Here is a 21,218-nt window from a genome sequence, read left to right on the forward strand (position 1 = left end):
GCTTTGGATCTAGGGTCATCCTTCACTGATCCAAACCGTTTATGTGATGGACCTCACCTTAGGTGTGGTATAGGCAACCATACGATACTTCGACTCTTTTTTCTTTGAATATGGACGGTCTTGATTTGAAATATTTTAATCTGAATTTTTTTGGGCATACATCAAAAGGATGAATCCCATCATATAAACGGTTTGGATCACTGACCAGTACCCAGATGAAATGGCTAAAGTCCCAACCTATGGGGCGCGAATTGGCCGGTGACCCTACACCAGCCAGCTGGTGGAAAAGCTCTGTGGTCCCACGGTGATTGATTTGTTTAATCCCACCGTTTATCCATTTTCCAGCTTATTTTAGGGCATTGTGCTAAAAATTATGCAGCTCAAAAGCTCAAGTGGACCACACAATGGAATTTGAACGATTACCGTTGGAATCTTCTTTAACGCCCATCGCAATGTTTATCTGCATCCAACCTGTTCAGAAAGTCACATCTCTCTAGACGAAAGGAAAACACATACATCCAAAACCTCGTGGGCCCGAGAAGGTTTCAATTATATGCTTTCAATCGCCACTGTTTCCTGTGGTGTGGTCCAATTTAGCTTTGGATCTGCCTCATATTTGGGATATCATACTAAAGTGATTTGGAAAAATGGATGGACGGCGTGGATGATACATACGTTAAGGTGTGGCCCACAGAGCGTAGGGTTCAGCAGCCAAACCGGGTCCCCACGTACGCATGCGTCGGGATGTCCACCAAACCTCATGTATCACGAAAGCGCTACTCGCGCGAGTAGCTATAACAAGTCCCTTGGAAAGGCAAGGGCTATTTAAGTACTTTCGATCCTACGTTGCGTCCTGCCTGCCCCGCTCTCTCTCCCTCTTCCTCTTCCTCGTATTCGGAACTATTTCAGGGAGAAGAAAAGCCCTAAAAACCCTAGAAAGAAGGCCAGAAGAAGGAAAGCAGGGGGATTGAATTGAAGATCTGAGAATGTCGGGAGCTGCTGGTACTCAGGAAGAAGATAAGAAGCCAGCGGATCAGTCCGCTCATATCAATCTCAAGGTTAAAGGCCAGGTTAGGGTTTTTTTTTTTTGAAAAAAATCTCTCTCTCAGTCACTCTCTCTTCCTCTCTCTTTGTATATTTTGAATTTTTTTCAAAAAATCTGGTGTTCTGATCGTTATTGAATCCGATAGTTTATCTGCAATGCGATTTTTTTCTTTGCTGTATTTGATTTCTTTGGTGGAAGCACGCAAATCTTCCATCGAGTCTTGCTTGGCACAACGAAGCGGTCCGCCTTTTGTTTCACTGTTTATATGTTGAGCGCCGTTGTTGATATGGGATTACCCCAAAAAATCTCCATCATTGGGTTTCTATCCATTTGCAGGAGATAGGATCGTCTGATCGGGGAGGTACTGGGATATGTTCCTTTCTTTGAATGGCCCACCTGATGAATGGCTGAAGTTCCTAAGGGTGGGCCCCACATGTACCATTGTTGGGTTGGACAAGATAGAAGAAAAAACCCATATCCTGACTAACCATAAAGAATGGCATTTTTGTTAAGCCTGTAAACTGTGAGACGGGGCTGGCGTTTTGGTTATCTATACCTGTACCCACTGGCTGTATGGGTTGGATTTTCTGGTGAGGTAGATTTTTGGGGTCATGACGAGATCATGGTGGATCCCACTAGAATGCATTATGGCCCAACCTATAAGATAGCTGGCTGAACAAAAATACCCTTTGGTATGGTCAGCCTTATATATTTCCCCCTTCTTATGCTTCGATTCAATCATCAGATGGTTGGACCCTGCCATTGTATCTATGGCTTGTTGGTGGTATAAGCTGATTGATGCTTTTGACTTCTGTTGCTTTTGGATATCAGAGATTTGAGTTCTGTTTAGATTGTAATTTTGTCAACTTTTCATTGAGATTTGTTTGAATCATACGTGGAAAAAGGTATATTGGCTGGTTCATTTGTATTTTTAGTGTTTGATGCTCCCATCAGAATGAGCTATGATAGTGATACTAGGCGCTAATGTGTTAGTCATGGACCTCTCTCTCTCCTTTTGTTTTTGAAGCAATAACTGAAATTTTATTAGAAGGGAAAAGAAACCAAAGGGAGAAATGGGACACATTGGCTGGCTAAGACACATACAGGCTGCTAGCTGCTAAGGATAGTAGAATATTGAAGAATCTCAGCTTAGCCTAAACTATTGGAAAGAAACCACTAGCTTCTATTCATAAAAAACCAAGTGCCAGCTTGCTTTTGAAACTGTGATGTAGGATACATGTGTGGATGTCATGTTTCACAGGAGATTATTCAAAGGACAATTCAAAGCATACTGGTTATGGGCCAAGCCCACTAAACAATAATTTCAGCAGAACAATTCACCAAACAGTAATTTCAGCAAGCAAAAATGCATGTCATTTCATTAGAAATCATCCCCACATGCACACATTCATATAAAGATTAAATCGCAGGATGTCAAGGTTGTTAGAATAATCCCTTAGCACAAAATATCAACAAAATACTCATGGGCAGATTCATATACACATAGAATTTACCGTACTCATTTACCACATAAACTATGTTTAGAGGAGATGAAGATCACGTGGGATATGGGGTGGGATAAATCTGTGATTTGGGAATTGAGGGTTGTGGGAGGAAATTGGGAGAGGGTCTAGGGTAGGTTTTATGTGGGAGGCAGGAACATGGGGTGTCGAGGTTTTGGGCACAATGGATTGAAGGATTTAGACTAGATAAGATCAAAAAGGTTTTTTTAAAGGAGTAGAAGGAGAAGGAAAGACCATACCTTGCAGAAGATCAACACGTGAGCGAGTCGCACGCCCACAAAAAGATGGAATCTCACTACCTTGCTCCAAGTCTCATGGAGGGTTCTTCCATGTCGCATGGAAGAAAGAAAGGCTTATCTTTAGAAAACAAACATGTACTCTTCATCCCCCTAGGGTTGGACTTTTCCCCCCTATAAACTCTGGTTTTTACATTTAAAAGTAAAATGATCAACTTGCCCCTTTTAAAATCTAGCAAAGTAGGGGCCCACTAAGAAATCCAAACCAACCAAAATGTGCAGAAAATCAACAAAACATAAATGGACACTAAAAACTGAAAAAGGACTTGTGGTCGGACGCGATCCAACGGTCGGATCTCAACAAAAACTCTAAAAAACTATCCTGTCACTCCAAATAATGCGGCACATGTGCATCCTCCTAGTCTGGGCCCTTCATGATGCACATCCTATGTACATGGGGTCTTTAAAGTGGCCCACGGGCCAGGCCCAAGTAGTGATCACCCAAATAAAGTGTGGGCTGGGTTGGGCCAGGGCTTGGGGCTCTCCTACGGCGACGCTAGTGCACTCTGATGTCCGCATCAAACTGTCTTCCTCATCTAGATAATATGCGACTTCCCCAATATGGATGTGGAATGTGGAGTACTCCAAACTATTGCATTGGCCACGTATCTCCTTCCTAATGTCAGCCAACCACCAAGGTTATTGTAATGTTTTCTTTACTTGTGGAATCCCATTCATGAAGTGTAGTTAGGTTAGTAGAGCCCCAAGCAAAGAGAATTGAAAATTCAAATTCCTTGAAGAAGCTAAATATTTGGAACCATTTGGATCTAGCAAGTGATGCGGGACAATTAACCACTTGCTCTAAAAGCTCAAACTGATAGAGCATGACAAATTAATCCCCTTATCTCATAGCCTAGGCCCTATATCTCATGGGTTAAGACCTCGGCTGAACCCCCCTTGTGGGCCCCAAATCACATGAGTACCGCCTCACACGAGCCACTCGCCTCGAGTGTGCCCCTACATCCCATAGGCAACCCCACTTGAGCCCGGTGTGAAAATGCCCCCTGCATTAATCACCCCGATGAGGAGTCTCGAATAGGAGACCTCCCGCTTTGATACCACTTTGATGTGGGGCAATTAGCCACTTGCTCTAAAAGCTCGAACTGATAGAGCATGACAAATTAATCCACTTATCTCATGGCCCAGGCCCCACATCTCATGGGTTAGGACCTCGGCCAAACCCCTCGCGTGGGCCCCAAATCACATGGGTACCGCCTCACATGAGTCACCCGCCACACACGAGCCACCTGCCTCACACGGGTCGCCTACCCCGAGTGTGCCGCCGCAACCCACAAGCAACCCCACTCGAGCCCGGTGTGAAAATGCCCTTGCATTAGCAAGCCTTGAGTATGTTTCCCTCATAGTTTCTTATTAGACCCTCCCCTTGCTGGATTGCTGCAATAGTTTCCAAAGTTCTATTTTATTTTAGGACACCACTTATTGGTGTAATCTGTCTTTTAATAATTCCTTCATTCTTAGTTCCCCACCTCAAGATTGCTAGCCAATTGAGAATTAGAGATGAAGCAACTCATTTATGATACTATTCATTCCCTGGTGGGGTTTCTCTACTTTGATGACGCCCCCTTAGTTTGGTTAGCCGCAATTTGTACATTGCTGCTTTTTCATTCAATATTCTGATGTTCCTTTAAATAAATGCCCACTACAACAAGATGCTTCTAACTTTAGGAAAGATGCTCCACCAACATTGCGATTGGTACCACAATGTTATGCCAAAATGGTTGGAGGATTCCCCGAATTGGAAGGAGAGGATAGTATATAATTAAGTGATTTACTATGTCTACATGTAAATGATCATGCATTTATTGGAAAATGGATGGCCTTTATTTTGCATTTTATCTTTTGAGAGGATTTATTGGGCACCAATCCTAGTCCTAGATTTAGGCTCTTCCTCATCATTCAATATCTGTTGTTCTTTTAAATAAATTCCTGCTATAGCAAGATGCTTCTTCTGGAAAACATGCTCCACCAACATAGCAATTCATACTCCAATCTTAATGTCAACATGGTTGGAGGATTCCTCGAATTGGAAGGAGAAAGGATAGTGTAGCATTAAGTGATTTACTATGTCTACATGTAAGTGATCATGCATCTATTGGAAAATTGATGGCTTTTATTCTGCATTATATTTTCTGAGAGCATCTGATTGGGCACCAATCAAGGTATCCCGTATCGGTATCGGTTGGCGTAACGGTGTCCTCCAAAACCGATACGGATACGGGGGCGTAACGGTGATACGGGGGCGTAACGGCCCGTAACGGCGCAAAATTTTTTTTTTGCCAAAAAAATATGGATTAAATCCAGAATATTCTAAGCATTCCAAATATGCATTCATTTATAAATTGGAACATGTTTATGGTGGTGTAACGGTCCACTCTTTGGTGAGAAGTTGTATCGGACTGTCTGATGAATTTATGAACCAGATAACCTGAATTTGATCATATATTTAATTTTCTAACTATCTACTATCAATGATAGATATATTAGAATGAATGTAAAATGAAAATATCTTACATCAGGTGTTTGCAATTATTTTTGAGGAATTTCTCGAACATACCTGTGGTCCTGTGCAGTGTGGTGCACCATGCACGTGACTGTGATAGTGTAATTCCTGTCTATGACCTGTCATCCTCAAGTCAAGAATATTAAAAAAAATAATTAGTAGTGTCTGATATACTCCCCTGCAACTTGATTAAGGATTACTTGATTGGTTGTCAGGGGAGCTATTTTAAATACAAGTTCGGCAGTGTCAAGTGTGTGCATGGCTTCTTGCAATAATACTGTTGTGAGCTGTCTGCTGCAACAAATACTTACCTTAACACAAATATATACTCACAAGTCACCACCAAAATGAAAATCTGCTTTTTTGTGGTTGCTCGACCTCCACATCATCGTCATCGTCACCATCAGGCTGAGGCTGTCCAATAGGTGTAGGTGCTACATATCCATAATATCCAGTGCCAGAAGGAAATACTAGATCAACGAAACTAGAGAATGACTGATCCTGACTAGGCAACGACTCTGACCCGGAATAAGGATATCCACCAGTGCTCGTCGAATAGCCATACTGGTGCCCATACTCAGGCTGTTGAGAATCTTGAGATTGAGAGTGCGTCTGCTGTGATGAGTAACTTGGATTTGGATCTGGATATCTATAATCATATGGATATTGATCAGGAGGGCTACTCCAACATGAATGTGATGGAACAGGCTCAGTATAACCATCATAATTCAATTCACCATAAGAATATCCATCATAATAACCAAGACCATGAGCCTGCTGATGTTCCGAACCTCTCGAACCCGGTGCACCACTAGATGTACCCACCTCCTGCTGGCTGTATCGTGACTCGGTACACTCATAAGTCCGACCTCGTGTCGATGTTCATAGACATCGTGATCTGTAGACGGCTGTATAGGGCACTGAGCAACACCAGAAGTGTCAGCACCAGGGGCAGGGGGGTCATCGTCTTCATCCGACACGGTCACGCTACCACTGCTCATACTCTTTTGTTGATCTTGAGCCGTATCTGTACGTGGCATAAACTGCCCCTCTTACTGGGTCCAACACATCTGCACGACTCTCTTGTTGCGCTCTGCGTATTTCTGGGTCATCAATTTCCAATTCTTCACTATCCTCTTCAATTTGCTTTTCCCTTGTTTCCAACCAAGGTAGAAGTGGGTCATCCTCATCATAAATATTATCCAAGTTTATTGGACAGTAGTTTCCGTCATCAGCAACTGTAATGCTCCTATGATGTCGTCGCATTCTTAGTTTTATATTGTAGTGCATGAAGACAAGTCTATCTAATGTTCTAGTCTGCAATCTATTCCTATTCTTTGAATGAATGAGCGCAAAACAACTCCAATTCCTTTCGCAGCTAGAGGAAGATGTTGTCTGGCTCAAAACTTTTACTGCAATTTTTTGGAGAGCCTTCGTACTCTCTCCGAAATTAATCCACCATTCGGCCGGTTGCAATCTAGATACTGCATGCTGTGCAAGAGCATCTCCAAAGCTACCAAGGCGATTTCCAAATGTATCTAATTCATTTAATGCCTTTATTTGCAGATCTAAGTCAGGCTCTAATCTCTTTATCACATTTTTTAGCCCGACACGAACTTCATCATCCGCAACAAATGATTGGGCATATCTATACCTAGGATTTAGGTAGTAACCTGCTGCATGAAGATCGTGATGGAGTTGGTTTGTCCATCTCTTGTCGATCATCTTCCAATAAGTCTGCCAACTTCTACAATCACGTTGAATTGCAAGCTTTACCTTATCCATGGCATCATATATGAAGCCCATGGTAGGTGCTTCATCGGATTCAACAAGACGGAGTACCCTCATTAGTGGCTCCATCACCTTTAGGATCGCCTTGACCTTCTTCCAATATTTGTTGTCCCGTATGGTGTTCACAACTTCGACCGGTATTCCTGATGTCTTCTTCCCATGTTTTGTGTTGAGCCATTCTCGGGAGGCGAACATCTCACTCAACTCTTCTCTATGCTGGAATAAACTCTCTAATGCTATAAAGTTTGTTGCGAATCTAGTCGCCGCAGGCCTCAACAACTCTCGTCCTTTCGTAAACTTTCTCATTATTGCAACTATTTGATTATGGTTGTAAATAAACGTCGTCACTTCCCTTGCCCTTTTGACCATTTCCTTAACATTCTTCTTCTTCCCAATATCTCCCAATATAAGATCAATACAATGGGCAGCACATGGTGACCAAAAAAGATGTTTTCTCTTATCCATCAACATATGTCCTGCAAGCTTATATGTTGCTTCATTATCTGTCACAATCTGCACTATATTCTCCTCTCCAATCTCGTCCACAACTTTATCCATTAGTCCATTAATATAAGTAGAATTTTTTGTTGCCTCTGAGGCATCAATTGACTTGTGGTATATAGTTCCTAAGTGGCAGTATACCATGAAGTTGATCATGCTGTGTCTGGTTGGGCCAGTCCAACCATCACACATGATTGTGCATCCTCTGGCTTGCCATACAGGTTTAAAGGTAGCCACGTATGCTTTCACATCCGCATACTCTGCATCTGTCCATTTCCCCCTAATCTCCTTAGCCGTGGGAGCTTTTATTCCTTCACCTACTTCTGCTGCTGCATCAATTACCACCCGCCAATATGGAGAATTGGCTGCGTTAGGAGGTATGTTGGCATGTATAAATAACTTTGCTGCTGCTCTACCTAATTTCTCAACGGAAGTCCTACTCCACATTTGTTTTATCTTCTTTTGTTTAGTTGATTCTTTCCTAAATAGGATTGGATCAATAGAGGGTCTCCTAGGCTCATTTACTTCTTCATCCAAACGTATAGGGGCATCATGTGAAGATGTCTGTCGTCGGCTCCCAAACATACGTCGTAACCCACCAAACCTACCCCCCCCACTCCCACCCCCAGGTCCCCCACCCCCACCTGCAGAAGCAGTTGCACTTCCAGTCGCACTCCCACTCCCACTCCCCCCCCCTGTATCACGCACTGACCCTTGCGTGCCAAACATGCGGCGACGTTCTTCCTCTTCACGAGCTAGACGCAAGCTCTCTCTCCTAGCTATAGTAAGTTCTCGATCTGAATCTTCGTCAGAATCAATAATATCTTCATCACGAATGCCCATATATTCAGGACCAAACACTTCCTGTCGAGCTGCATCCAAAATATCATCTTTCTTCTTTTGTACAGCAGCACGTTTACCCTTCGACTCATCCAGACTAGCTTGCATTAAAAGCATTATCTCTTTCGGTACTCTACTACATGGCGCAACTTGACCCTTTCGATGTGCCAAATGTTGTTTGAGACGGGTAATTCCACCAGTCACTAGTCTATCACAATACTTGCACTTAATTTGGTGCCTAGTACCACCAACCCTCTCACAATGTTGCCATCCAATATCATCACTAACTTGTTGTTGGCCAGATCCAGACATTTCTTTAGGCTTAGGTAGACACTAGATAATTAGATTTGAGTATGAGTGTATGACCTATGTTAATAAAGATGGTTTTATATTCTAACTAAACCCTAAGAAGCTCCAAGGCAAAACCTGTCCAATATAAGCAAATAAAAACATAAAGTCACTAATTCGAAAATAGAAAAAAATTATAAAATGACACCCCAAATCTGTAAAATACACATTATCATGTTCTACTATGATTAACATATCACATGGCATGATTAAAATAGTAAAACAATCATTAAAAAATTATTTTTTAAATTTAAAAAAGAAGGGCCATAATTAATGCGTAAATAGAAAAAAATATTAAAAAATTATAAAATGGCACCCCAAATCTGTAAAATGCACATTAACATATTCTACTATGATTAACACATCATATGGCATGATTAAAACAGTAATACAACCATTAAAAATTGATTTTTCGAATTTTTAAAAAAAGGGACAAAATTCATGCGTAAATAGAAAAAAATATTTAAAAATATAAAATGGGACCCCAAATCTGTAAAATGCACATTAACATGTTCTACTATGATTAACACATCATATGGAGTGATTAAAACAGCAAAACAATCATTAAAAATTGATTTTTCGAATTTTAAAAAAAAGGAGCAAAATTCATGCGTAAATAGAAAAAAATATTTAAAAAATATAAAATGGGACCCCAAATCTGTAAAATGCACATTAACATGTTCTACTATGATTAACACATCATATGGAGTGATTAAAACAGCAAAAAAATCATTAAAAATTGATTTTTCGAATTTTTAAAAAAAGGGGCAAAATTCATGCGTAAATAGAAAAAAATATTTAAAAAATATAAAATGGGACCCCAAATCTGTAAAATGCACATTAACATGTTCTACTATGATTAACACATCATATGGAGTGATTAAAACAGCAAAACAATCATTAAAAATTGATTTTTTGAATTTTAAAAAAAAGGGGCAAAATTCATGCGTAAATAAAAAAAAAAATTAAAAAAATATTAAATGGGTCCCCAAATCTGTAAAATGCACATTAACATGTTCTACTATGATTAACACATCATATGGAGTGATTAAAACAGCAAAACAATCATTAAAAATTGATTTTTTGAATTTTAAAAAAAAGGGGCAAAATTCATGCGTAAATACACAATATTATCCTAAATATATAAAATGGGTCCCCAAATCTGTAAAATGCACATTAACATGTTCTACTATGATTAACACATCATATGGAGTGATTAAAACAGCAAAACAATCATTAAAAATTGATTTTTTGAATTTTAAAAAAAGGGGCAAAATTCATGCGTAAATAGAAAAAAATATTAAAAAATATTAAATGGCACCCCAAATCTGTAAAATGCATATTAACATGTTCTACTATGATTAACACATCATATGAGATAATTAAAACAGCAAAACATATTAAAAAAAGTATAAATACCTATTTTTGACAAATTTATGAAAAATGGCCCACCAAGCTTTGATTCAACAAAATCCGCCAATATAATGTGTTTTTTCCTCAAATATTCACCCAAGGTTGGTCGAAATTAGCAGTAGAAGGAGTGAGGAGGAGTTTGGAAGCAAGAAATTTCGAAAAAACATCAAAAACGGACCTTAAAATGCAAAAAAAAATGGCCGTTTTTCGACCGTTACGGCGCTGACCGTTACGGGTGACCGTTACGCCCGTAACGGCCGTTACGCCCGTATCGGGCCCGTATCGGCCGATACGGGTACAAAAACGGGAATCGGCCGTTTTGGCCCCGAATCGGGTAACGGTGTGTACCGTTACCGTTACGTATCGGCCGTAACGGCCGATACGCAACCGTTTTGGCATTCCTTGGCACCAATCCATCAAAAACTATGGGTGGAAACAATCAACCCAAAACCTGAATGGATCTTTAGTTCTAGATTTAAGATCTTCCTCATCCTTTAAGTCCATGTAAAATAAATTGGACAAGAAACTTCTAATAATTTCCACACCAAACTCTCTATCATACAACACAATCTGGTATATTGTCAAGGACATTGATAAGCTGTAAGAGTATATATCATCCTCCTTTTGATTTCCATGGAAGGTTGGACATAGCACCATTTCCCCTTCGATCCTACCATATGCATCTTCATGGAAAAGATTCCTTATTGGATGTTCCGTGAACGAGGAAGTAAATACCACACGCAAATTTCTCTACCTATCATCCATGTCTTTCCGAAAGGTAACTATGTTGCCAACCCCGATACTATACCTTATGATGGCTTGAATAGTGATTGTACATTGCTAATGCAATGCGCTAACAATGAAATTCAACGTGCCAGATTTATACTTGCATCTCTAGTATAGAAAAGAATCAATGACCTTATCATGGGCTTGAACAGAGATTCTACGCATATGCATACACACATACATGTATAAAATTGTTTTTTGGCGATGAATATTGCTATTGAAATGTGAAGTTGGATTTTGTTCTTCTAAATTGTCCCCATGTTTTATCACCTTGATTTGTGCAAGGTTAGAGTCTTCTCCATTTCTTTGTGTTGTGGGTTCATGAAAATGAGCCAGCAAGTGGTATTAGAGCTGTGGTGGAAAGCTCTGCTTATTGTTTGATTGATTCAAGTTTGTTTTGTCGATGCGAATCTTGGTCATCAATGAAATGGTTCAACTGGAATTCCCAAGGTTTTATGAGAAGAATCATGATCATAAGACCATCCAAATGAAGGTCCTCTACAAATCTTAAGAGTCATGGGTTTGGTGAACAATGGCTAGATTGATGTTCAATAGAATATCAAGAGCTACAATGGCGGATGTAGCATGAGATCTCTTGGAGGAGTTATAGATGCATAGATGAATTGAAAAAGTAAGAATCTAGACACTCATGTAGAATTCAATGGTTTAAAGATGGATGATATTGGAACAAGTGCCATTTTTTTTTTGGCAAAATGGTTTATCTTATGAATTAGTTATGTGCAAATGGAAAAGACATCAGTGATGTTAAAATCAGCAATTGATGCTGATTTATTCTCCTGGTTCTTATTTAGCTTTGTTGTATTCTTTCCGCCTTCTGCGGCTTTTTAATAAACTTCAGTTATCTCCCTCTCTCTCAAAAAAATAAAATAAAAATACGTCAGTGATGTAAGCACGTAATATGTGATATTGAGGAAGTCAAGGATGCCATTGCTCCATTGTCAATAGTCTGTAATTCCAATCATGAAAGGAGGAGATCAATAGATTGGTTGTGGTTGTGACCATGATCATGGCAGAGTAAGTATCACTTAGCAATGAAGGAGGTGGAAATAAAAGATCCTAATCGTTGATAGGTAGGGGAACAGGGTGATGCTTAAAGGTATGGCTAATTTGTAGTAGCAGTTAAGAGCTGAAAGTGGATAAAAGCCATGGACAAAGAAATCGGTGTGGGAGTTTAGAATCAAAGTAATTCAGAAAATGACATGTCTCTACTATGTATAATACGAGTAACACAATGTATAACACAAGTAGTCAAGGACAATTTTACTCACACAATTAGATCTTTTAAAATTCGTCAACTTTGGATTTTAAAGGGACATTGGAAGGGATTTTGAATATAACGAGGGGTATTTAGGTATTTGGATGTCTTAGCATGCTTTGCAACCTACAATTCAGATTTTATCCGCACTGCACATTGAGCATGGCTGATTTTACCTGCTAGATGGGTAATTTTGCATTTTAAAATTTTGATGCGAGTAGCTGCACATATTGCCGTTGCCCTCACTCTCTCTACCACACCGGCTCACTCCCATTCCCGCCCAATATCATGATAGCTATCTAATCATTCTTCCCCTTTCCCTCTCTCCCTTTGTATCTCCATTTGCATTGCATGTGCCATACCCACTAGTGGGAGTTGACTTCTAAAGGGGCATAAAGCAATTAGCATAATGTGGGTTTACGAGAACGAGTGCAATGTAGATGGATCGAGACAAAGCAATGCCTATGGTGAAAAGCTACTAATAGGAACCTTATATTGATTATCATGATGTTTTTGCTCCTGTTGCGAGAAATAAATTAGTTAGAATGCTGGTTGCTTTAGTGGCACATTTATGGGGAAATCAATAAAGTGGATGTGAAATTGGCTTTCTTAAATGGCATTCTTGAAGAGAAGATTTATATTGAGCAACCTGCTAGTTAAGTTAAAAAGGGGCACGATCACTTGGTGTACCAACTTGAAAGAGACTTTATGGCTTGAAATAAGCTTTGAGAGCTTGGTATACTTGCATTGGCTCATATTTTTTTAGGGATTTTTCTTTATACTCACCTGCTATTTGGTTTATTGGCCAAACAAAGTCAACTTTAAAAATATTTATAAAAACTGCTTTTCTTTTAGACATACATTCGAAAAATCTGCTAGTTTTGACTTTTGACTCATAGATTGTCAATGAAGAGCGGCATTAGCAACTAAAAAGACAATTTTGCCCCAATTTTTACATAGTTTTACCCCACTGCACTTGGTAGGCACTAAACTGGGTATGGTAAAGTTCGGCGGGGCCCATTGGTACGTCCTTAATCCTCATCACTTCCACTTCATCCATCAGTTTTGCTAGTCCATGTACGACGTGGGCCGAAAAACTAGAAAGATCTAAAATTCAGGTGCGCCACACAGCAGGAAACTATGAGATCGAATGCATACAATTGAAACTTTAGCAGGATTTGTAGATGTTTTGGATGAGGTTGATATTTGAGTTTTTGCTCCATCCTTTTGGGCATCACCTTATGAACGGTTTGGATGGAACGTAGAGATAATGGTGGGCCTAATGAAGGTATCGACGGTGTGCGTTTCCATCCGCCATGGTTTCCTTATGGGGTGGCCCACACATGAGTTTGTGTTTTGCCCAGTTTTGGGGCTCATGCCCTACTGTGAGTTGGTGAAATTGATGGATGGAGTGGATGTCATAGAGTCATCGCATCGGGCTCCATGAATGTATTAGTGGCGGGCGTTTCCATCCCCCACCAATTCCTGTGGGGTGGCCCACCTTAGTTTTCGTTTTGCCTAGTTTTTAGGCTTATGCCCTATTGTGAGCTTGCAAAATTGATGGATGTAGTTGATGTCACTTGAGTCGGCAGAAGAAGCACCCATGTCATGTAGTGTGGACGCAACACCCAAAGGTGTAAGGATTAGTGGTTGAGATCTTCCAATCAAGGAAACGATTGGGCCATGGTCAATGTATTCCATATCGGTATCAGTTGGCGTAACGGTGCCCTCCGATACCGATACAGATATGGGGGTGTAATGGCGATACGGGGGCGTAACGGCACGTAACGGTGTAATATTTTTTTTTTTTTGGCCAAAAAAATATAAAAAAATATGGATTAAATCCGGAATATTCTAAGCATTCCAAATATGCATTCATTTATAAATTGGAACATGTTTATGGTGGTGTAATGGTCCACTCTTTGGTGAGAAGTTGTATCGGACTGTTTGATGAATTTAAGAACCAGATAATCTGAATTTGACTACTAAATTCATATATTTAATTTTCTAAATATATAATTTATATACTTAACAATTTAATATCATTTCTCGCAATAGTTCTTTAAAAAAATCAAATTAAATTCAGGTAGATAGCGTTGCCAATTTGGGACTGACTTGGAGGACCAATCCATGCCCCAAATCAACCTCAAATTCATGCAATTTATTAGCGTTATCCCACTTATGAATTGGTGGACATTTATTGGATAGTGAATCATGAAAAAAATCAAAAGGCCCTATTTTAAAAAATAAGCATCTACAAATTAACAATTAAAACTATTCAAACAATTTGATTTTGGCATTGAGAGTTAACAACTACAGTCCATAATTTAATTGGTAAATTTTAAGTTAATACATGTCTCATGTACAATTTTTTAAGGGCCCGTATTTGGCGGGACTCGAATTGTGAAGTGTAGCACACGAGTGTCAAAGTTTTTTGGGCCCCACCCGTGATGAATGTGTTATATCCACGCCATCCATCCATTTTGCCAAATAATTTTAGGGCATGAGCCCAAAAATAAGGCATATCCAAAGCTCAGGTGGACCGCACCATAAGAAACAACAATAATTAAACGACTACCATTAAAAATTTATTGGGGGCTACAAAAGTTTTAGATCAAGCTGACATGTGTGTTTTCCCTTCATCCACGTTAATGTGACCCAATTAACAGGTTATATGGAAAATAAACATTACAGTTGACCCTAAGAAATTTTGAAAATTTTAATGGTGAGCATTCTATAACCACTGTTTCCTATGATGTGGTCCACCTGAGATTTGGATCTTACTAATTTTTTGGATCATGACCTAAAATGATGTGGCAAAATGGATGGATGGCATGGATAAAATACATACATCATGGTGGGGCCCACGCGGCACGTGGAGCGATAACAGCGTATCGCGTGACTTGTACTACACCTATATAGCTGCTGTATTGACGTCAGCAAGTCCTGTGGGTGTGATAATGAGGTATGTGTTATATCCAAACCGTCCATTCATTTGACGAGCTTAAGGCTTGACATGAAAAATAATACAGATCTAATTATCAAGTGGACCGCACTGCAAAAAGCAGTGGGGGATTGAACGTCTACCATTGAAACCCTTTTTGGGATCACAAAAGTTTTGGATCAATATGAAATTACTTTTTCCTCTTCATTTGGTCTTTTTGACCTTATGAACGGATTGGATGGAAAATAAACATTATGGTGGGCCCTACGAATTGTTTAACGGTGAAAATCATTATCTCCATTGCTATTTTTGGTGTGGTCCAGACGATCTTTGGATATGATTCATTTTTTGGGTAATGCTCTGAAATGATCTCTAAAAATAGATGAACGGTGTAGATATAATAAATACATCACTGTGGAGCCCATGTAACTTTGATCTCCTTTGAACCGTTCGTGCAACTCAAAGCTCGAGGAGTGTCAGCACTTGTCTTAGCATGACACGTACATATAGCAGCTATATAGCTGGTGTGTGGTACATCACCCAATCCGCTTCCGATTTCTTTTTCCGATACCAGAGAGGGAAATTGAAGAGAGAGAGAGAGAGAGAGAGAGAGAGAGAGAGAGAGAGAGAGAGAGAGAGGTACGTTGATGGGTATGGCACACATGTAATGCACATAGAGGGGAAGCAATTTGCAAGAATTGGAGAGCGGTGGTTATGGCACGTGCAACACATCAAGATAGACATGGTGTTGGTTGCATAAATAGTGGGTGCATGCTACATGCAGAGAGGGGAGGGTGTGGGCTATACATAGAGAGAGGAGTGAGGTTATGGGCTTCATGTGTTACTTGCATTAAAAATTTAAAATGGTAGAAATGCCTCTAGAGTAGGTAAAATCGGCACTACTTATGAGATGGAGCGAGTAAAATTTGAATAGCCGGTTGCTAAGCATGTAGAGACATCCAAATTACCTAAATACCCACACCTCTCTTCAAAATTCCTTCCCATGTCCTTTCAAAACCTAAAGTTCACAACTATTTGAAAACTAATTGCGGGGAAAAGGAAATGCCCCTGGCCACTTGCTCTATATATAATAGAGATAAGTGATGGTTTGTGAATTTGCAATGTTAGATATGGGTATGATGACATATTATCCTGGGATCAAGATAAACTAGATTGATTATAAGATTTTTATATGTCAGGGAAAGTATGCTCATGAAATTCTAAAAATGGTTCAATTGGAGGAAATCCAAGCAGGTTTACTTGCTTATAAAAAAAAAAAAAAGGATAAGGGATTCCATTTAGTAGATCGTACATGGTTCAAGTTGTTGGTTGGAAGCATTTGATACGTGATTCCTACATGGTTGGTCATTGTGTATGGTGTTGGGTTATTTAGTTGCCAAGGAAAAAGAAAATACGCTACATAGAAGGTACACTTGATCATAATGTTTTTAATTTGTCTACTCTTGAATGAGGTTCACATACAATGATTGGCAGATGATGGAGGATGTGGGGCTATGTTTTCTCTCGCAGAAGTGATGCAGTGATGCACTCGCGTGTTCTTCAAAGAAACAAGATTTCAAATGCACTCACATGGTCTTTAAAGAAGCAATATTTCGTCATTCTTAGACAGACCATCATGCTTTGCAATCTGTCATAGATCAAATCTATGCATTCTAGTTGAAACTGAGCACTCTTAAGCACTATGGGCTATGTTTTATGCACATCCATGAATTCTTGTTGTCTGTTGCTGATTGTATGCTAGCAGTGATGTTGTGTCAAGAAGGGTTCAGCTGTTCAGGCAGGTTGTAAAGGGGGAGGAGGTCATGCATTTTAACTTAAAACTGTCAGGATGTCCCTGACAAGGAAGAGCCTTTTGTTCAAAGTGGTTGGTGGTTCTTTGTTCTTAGTTTCTTTGAAAAGAGTAGGTACAATGCTTTAAATCGTGCCAAAGTCGATGGGGATACTATGTGGAACGTGGATCCATTAGAGCTCATCACCATAAAACATTGGTTGGTGCACATTGTCTATTAGTGATAAACTCTCAGTGTCTAGTCAGGTGGTTCAACTAGGGGCTTAGGTCTATCACCTCGGTTATGTTTGCTGAAGGGCCTCGTTCATTTAAGCCTTAGGTTCAAGAAAGAAAATGACACGTGGAGGCATTTTAACTTACCTCGAACCTACTGCATGGTTTGTAATTTGGGCACTAATTTTTTTATTTTTTCTTATATGTTTGAGATGTAGGATGGGAATGAGGTGTTTTTCAGGATCAAGCGCAGCACCCAGCTGCGGAAGCTCATGAATGCTTACTGTGACCGACAGTCAGTGGACTTCAACTCCATTGCATTCTTATTTGATGGACGTCGCCTGCGTGGAGAGCAGACCCCAGATGAAGTAAATCTTCTCCTCTTCAAAAGTATTATCTGGTGTTGTACAGATAACTTCATCAATAATAGCATGGATATGGTGCAGGTCTAGTGGGCATTAAATGGTACCATCATTATAACACAGATTGATGAATGTGGCAACCAAAATCCATACCAACCGATTGGTAGGCCACCTCATGGATGAGCCAACCATAGATATGCAGCATGTCTTTTTCAAACCATTTGATCAGCTGTTTTCTTTTCCTCCCTTGACTGCTGCTTTAGTCTCTATTGGAGTTCCAATTATGGCAACATATAGATAATGTCTCATCTAGTGTGGGATGTCTGCTAACTGGATGGTCCAGATCCATTGCAAAAGTGCACGAATCGTTGGTTGGTAGGTTGGTACCATTTACTAGATTGTGCCTCCTAACCTGAAATACCAGTAGGTTTTACTCCCATTCTCTGGTTTTTCCCCTCGTGTGCTTTTTTGTAATTTTGATTTTTGTGTTGCATGGGCACAGCTTGAAATGGAGGATGGGGATGAGATTGATGCCATGCTGCATCAAACTGGTGGCGGCCATGGAAGTGTAGTAGGCTGAGATGGATTGCGCATGCAAAAGAAGAAACTGTAGAGAAGAGGAGGAGAAACTATGCCCTAATTAGTCTACACTTTCTGTTTTCCTAGGACGTGCCTCTGTATAGAAGGATTTGCTGAAGACTTGGATATATAAAATACTGAAGTCGCAGTTGCCTTTTTTCTTTTTAAAAGAAGTTATGTATGGTTATGGTGAGTGGTAAGTCATCTCCTTCTTGAGGAACTGCTCATCACCCTTCATACCGAATTGTGTGGGTGTGATTGTTTTCCTTTTTGGGGTGATATGGCAACTGCTTAGCTGTTGGAAACTTGATTAGATATTCATGTTTATTTTCAATGTATCTTGTTTTGACGTGTTATATAGCATGTAGCTTTACTAAGCCCGCAGACCTGTATAATAAACCTAAGGCACATGCTGCTCATGTGCCATCATGGCATGATAGGTCCGAGATCCAATCCATCCATCAGAATGACACCTCTACATCAATGCCATAACCCAAGAATCAGGTTGATCCAACTGGTCGGGAGGCCATAGTTTGCTGGAAACAATTGTACAGGTCCTGAAAAACTTGGCTGGAAGTTTTCTAACCATTTAGGCCTGTTTCCAGCTTGGGACTTGTACACTGGTTTATTTTTGGAAGACATGTAGAAGGCTGGACCAATCTGGTGGATGGATTGGATATTGTGTCTATGTGGCATGTTGGCACATGTATATGTATGTGAGCCTTATTGAATGTAATCTTGAATGGTGTGGTCTTAATTTGGGTACAGGTTTTTTAGTTCCATATTCGAAGTTGCATTTTTTCTAATGCTGAAGTCTTTCTTGAAAGTGAAGACACTTTTTTCAAAAAATTCCACCACCACCAGCATTAGAACTGAAGATGTATCTTTTGATTCCGCCACCAGCAGTTGTGAAAACATTGAAACTGCTAACAAAACATGTTTCTATGGTTCCCTAAAACATGTTTTTTCATTGAAGATGTGTCTTGTGGGAGTACCGTTTACACGTCTCGCTCCATGAAGGTGTTGATGCTCACCGTTGAAACTTGCAGATGGAGTGGCTGCTGTGGGGAGCGGATTAGGTGTAGCCCTGGCATACCATGCCATGGGAAACAATGGTGATTGAACACCCATTAAAAAACTTCCGAGGGCCCAGTATAATGTTTATTCGCTTTATTTGCCACCCAACCTGTTGATAAGGTCATCCAAAACTTGTGGCCCAGTATAAGTTTTTAATGGTCAATCACTACTGTTTCCTGTGATGTGTAGTTGAAATTTGAATCTGGTGTGGATGTGCAATACATACATCAAGGTGATGGTCTGCTTGAGATTTGAATCTGGCGTGGATATACAATACATGCATCAAGGTGGGGCCCCTCCGTCAGGGCTGAAGCTGTTGGGCGTGAAGGGCACACCTAATCCGCTCCCCCTCGTGGGTGTGAAAATGTATGTTTTAGCGTGTCTAATGCGTTGCTCCTTGTGGGTTTGGGTCAGGATTGTTTTTGGTACTTTTGAGTTGAACATCAAATGCGCACCAGATGCATGGTTTGGATTCCACATAAAGGTAATAGGTGGGCCCCACATAGCTGGAACATCTGGCATGCACGAGTGTATGTGATCATTCTAAAAGGTGGCAAGCTGCACGTTCTTTCTTCCAAAAATGGCTGTTGGAGCAAAACATCATTTGTATCAATCGCTTCATTGGCATGGTGTAGTGATTAGAACAGGGCCCGAGTGCGGATGGTCTATGAATCATTAAGTCCCCTAGATTGGAAAAATCTTGACTACCGATTAAATGGTTGAAGGAAAAAAGGCCGCGTTGGAACAGTTGATATCATGGGCCCTGACTGTCGAAAGGAAAAGGCAGAACATTCAATGGCCAGGATGATCGAATATAGGCCCCACCTATACCAACTGAGAACTACATGTAAAGGTAAAATAACTATTCAATCGAGCTCCATTTTTCCTGGGAAGTTCTCAGGTCTGGTGAGTTTGAACTATCAATCTGATCAAGATTGTTTTTTATCTGACGACAATCAGTTCAGAACAATCCAATGGCAATCAGATCTAAGATCCATTGACTATACACAACAATAAAATCTGCACTCCAGTGATGATTAATTGGCATTGGTGGATTTCTGATCCACAGAAAAATTTTATTTTTATTAGACGCAAAAGAAACAGCTTTGGAAGCCTATTTCCATTTCCTAGCTTTTCCTTTTAAAAAACAATGCAGACAATCATGTCTCCTATAGCTATCAAACTAACTTTTATTAAAAAAAAAGTAGCTTATTTGTTGTCATTAGTAAAAAAAAACTATTTATGGAAGTGTATCCAAACATGATTTTCCCAACTTATTCAGTTTTGGGGGATTTTAAATAACACTTCTCTCCATGTTTTAGTTTTCCTCCCAACTTTTTCAGTTTTGGAGGATTTTAAATAACACTTCTCTCCAAGTTTTAGTTTTCCTCCCAACTTTTTCAGTTTTGGAGGATTTTAAATAACGCTTCTCTCCATGTTTTAGTTTTCCTCCATTCAAACACCCCTCTGCGGCCAATAGACAAGATTTATATTAGAATATATATGTTCTTCTTTTTCTGTAATGTCTTCATGAAATTCTTCTTGGATGGTAGTTCTCCATCATCAAAATCCGGTGGAAAAATATTTGGTAAAAAACCTTCCATAGGCACCTCTTCTTTGATACGTTTGGCTTTACCATAGAACATTCTTCAGAGAAAATGAAATCATCTGATACAAAATGTTTTTTTTTTAACAGAAGGACAATAGAATCAACAACCTTTTTTTAATTATTATTATTATTATTGTAATATCTTAGAAACATGCATTTCACAAAATGAGGTACAAGTGTATCTTGATCGACTCAAGTAGATAGATAAAATAAGCATAACTAAACACTTTAGAAGAGAGAAAAGCTAGCTAATTGATGTAGAGCAGGTTGTGGATAATTTCATG

General features: G+C 39.7%; 1 protein-coding gene across 1 annotated transcript; it reads left to right on the top strand.

Moving 5' to 3' along the window:
• Positions 1-851: 851 nt before the first annotated feature.
• On the top strand, positions 852-18,598 carry LOC131239561 (small ubiquitin-related modifier 1-like). Its single transcript, XM_058237327.1, has 3 exons — positions 852-1,070; positions 17,526-17,675; positions 18,172-18,598. Exons 1-3 carry the CDS (start codon positions 987-989, stop codon positions 18,247-18,249), a joined length of 312 nt encoding a protein of 103 aa, XP_058093310.1. The 5' UTR covers positions 852-986; the 3' UTR covers positions 18,250-18,598.
• Positions 18,599-21,218: the final 2,620 nt, after the last annotated feature.

Source organism: Magnolia sinica, chromosome 3 (assembly GCF_029962835.1).
Source record: "Magnolia sinica isolate HGM2019 chromosome 3, MsV1, whole genome shotgun sequence".
Lineage (NCBI taxonomy): Eukaryota > Viridiplantae > Streptophyta > Magnoliopsida > Magnoliales > Magnoliaceae > Magnolia > Magnolia sinica.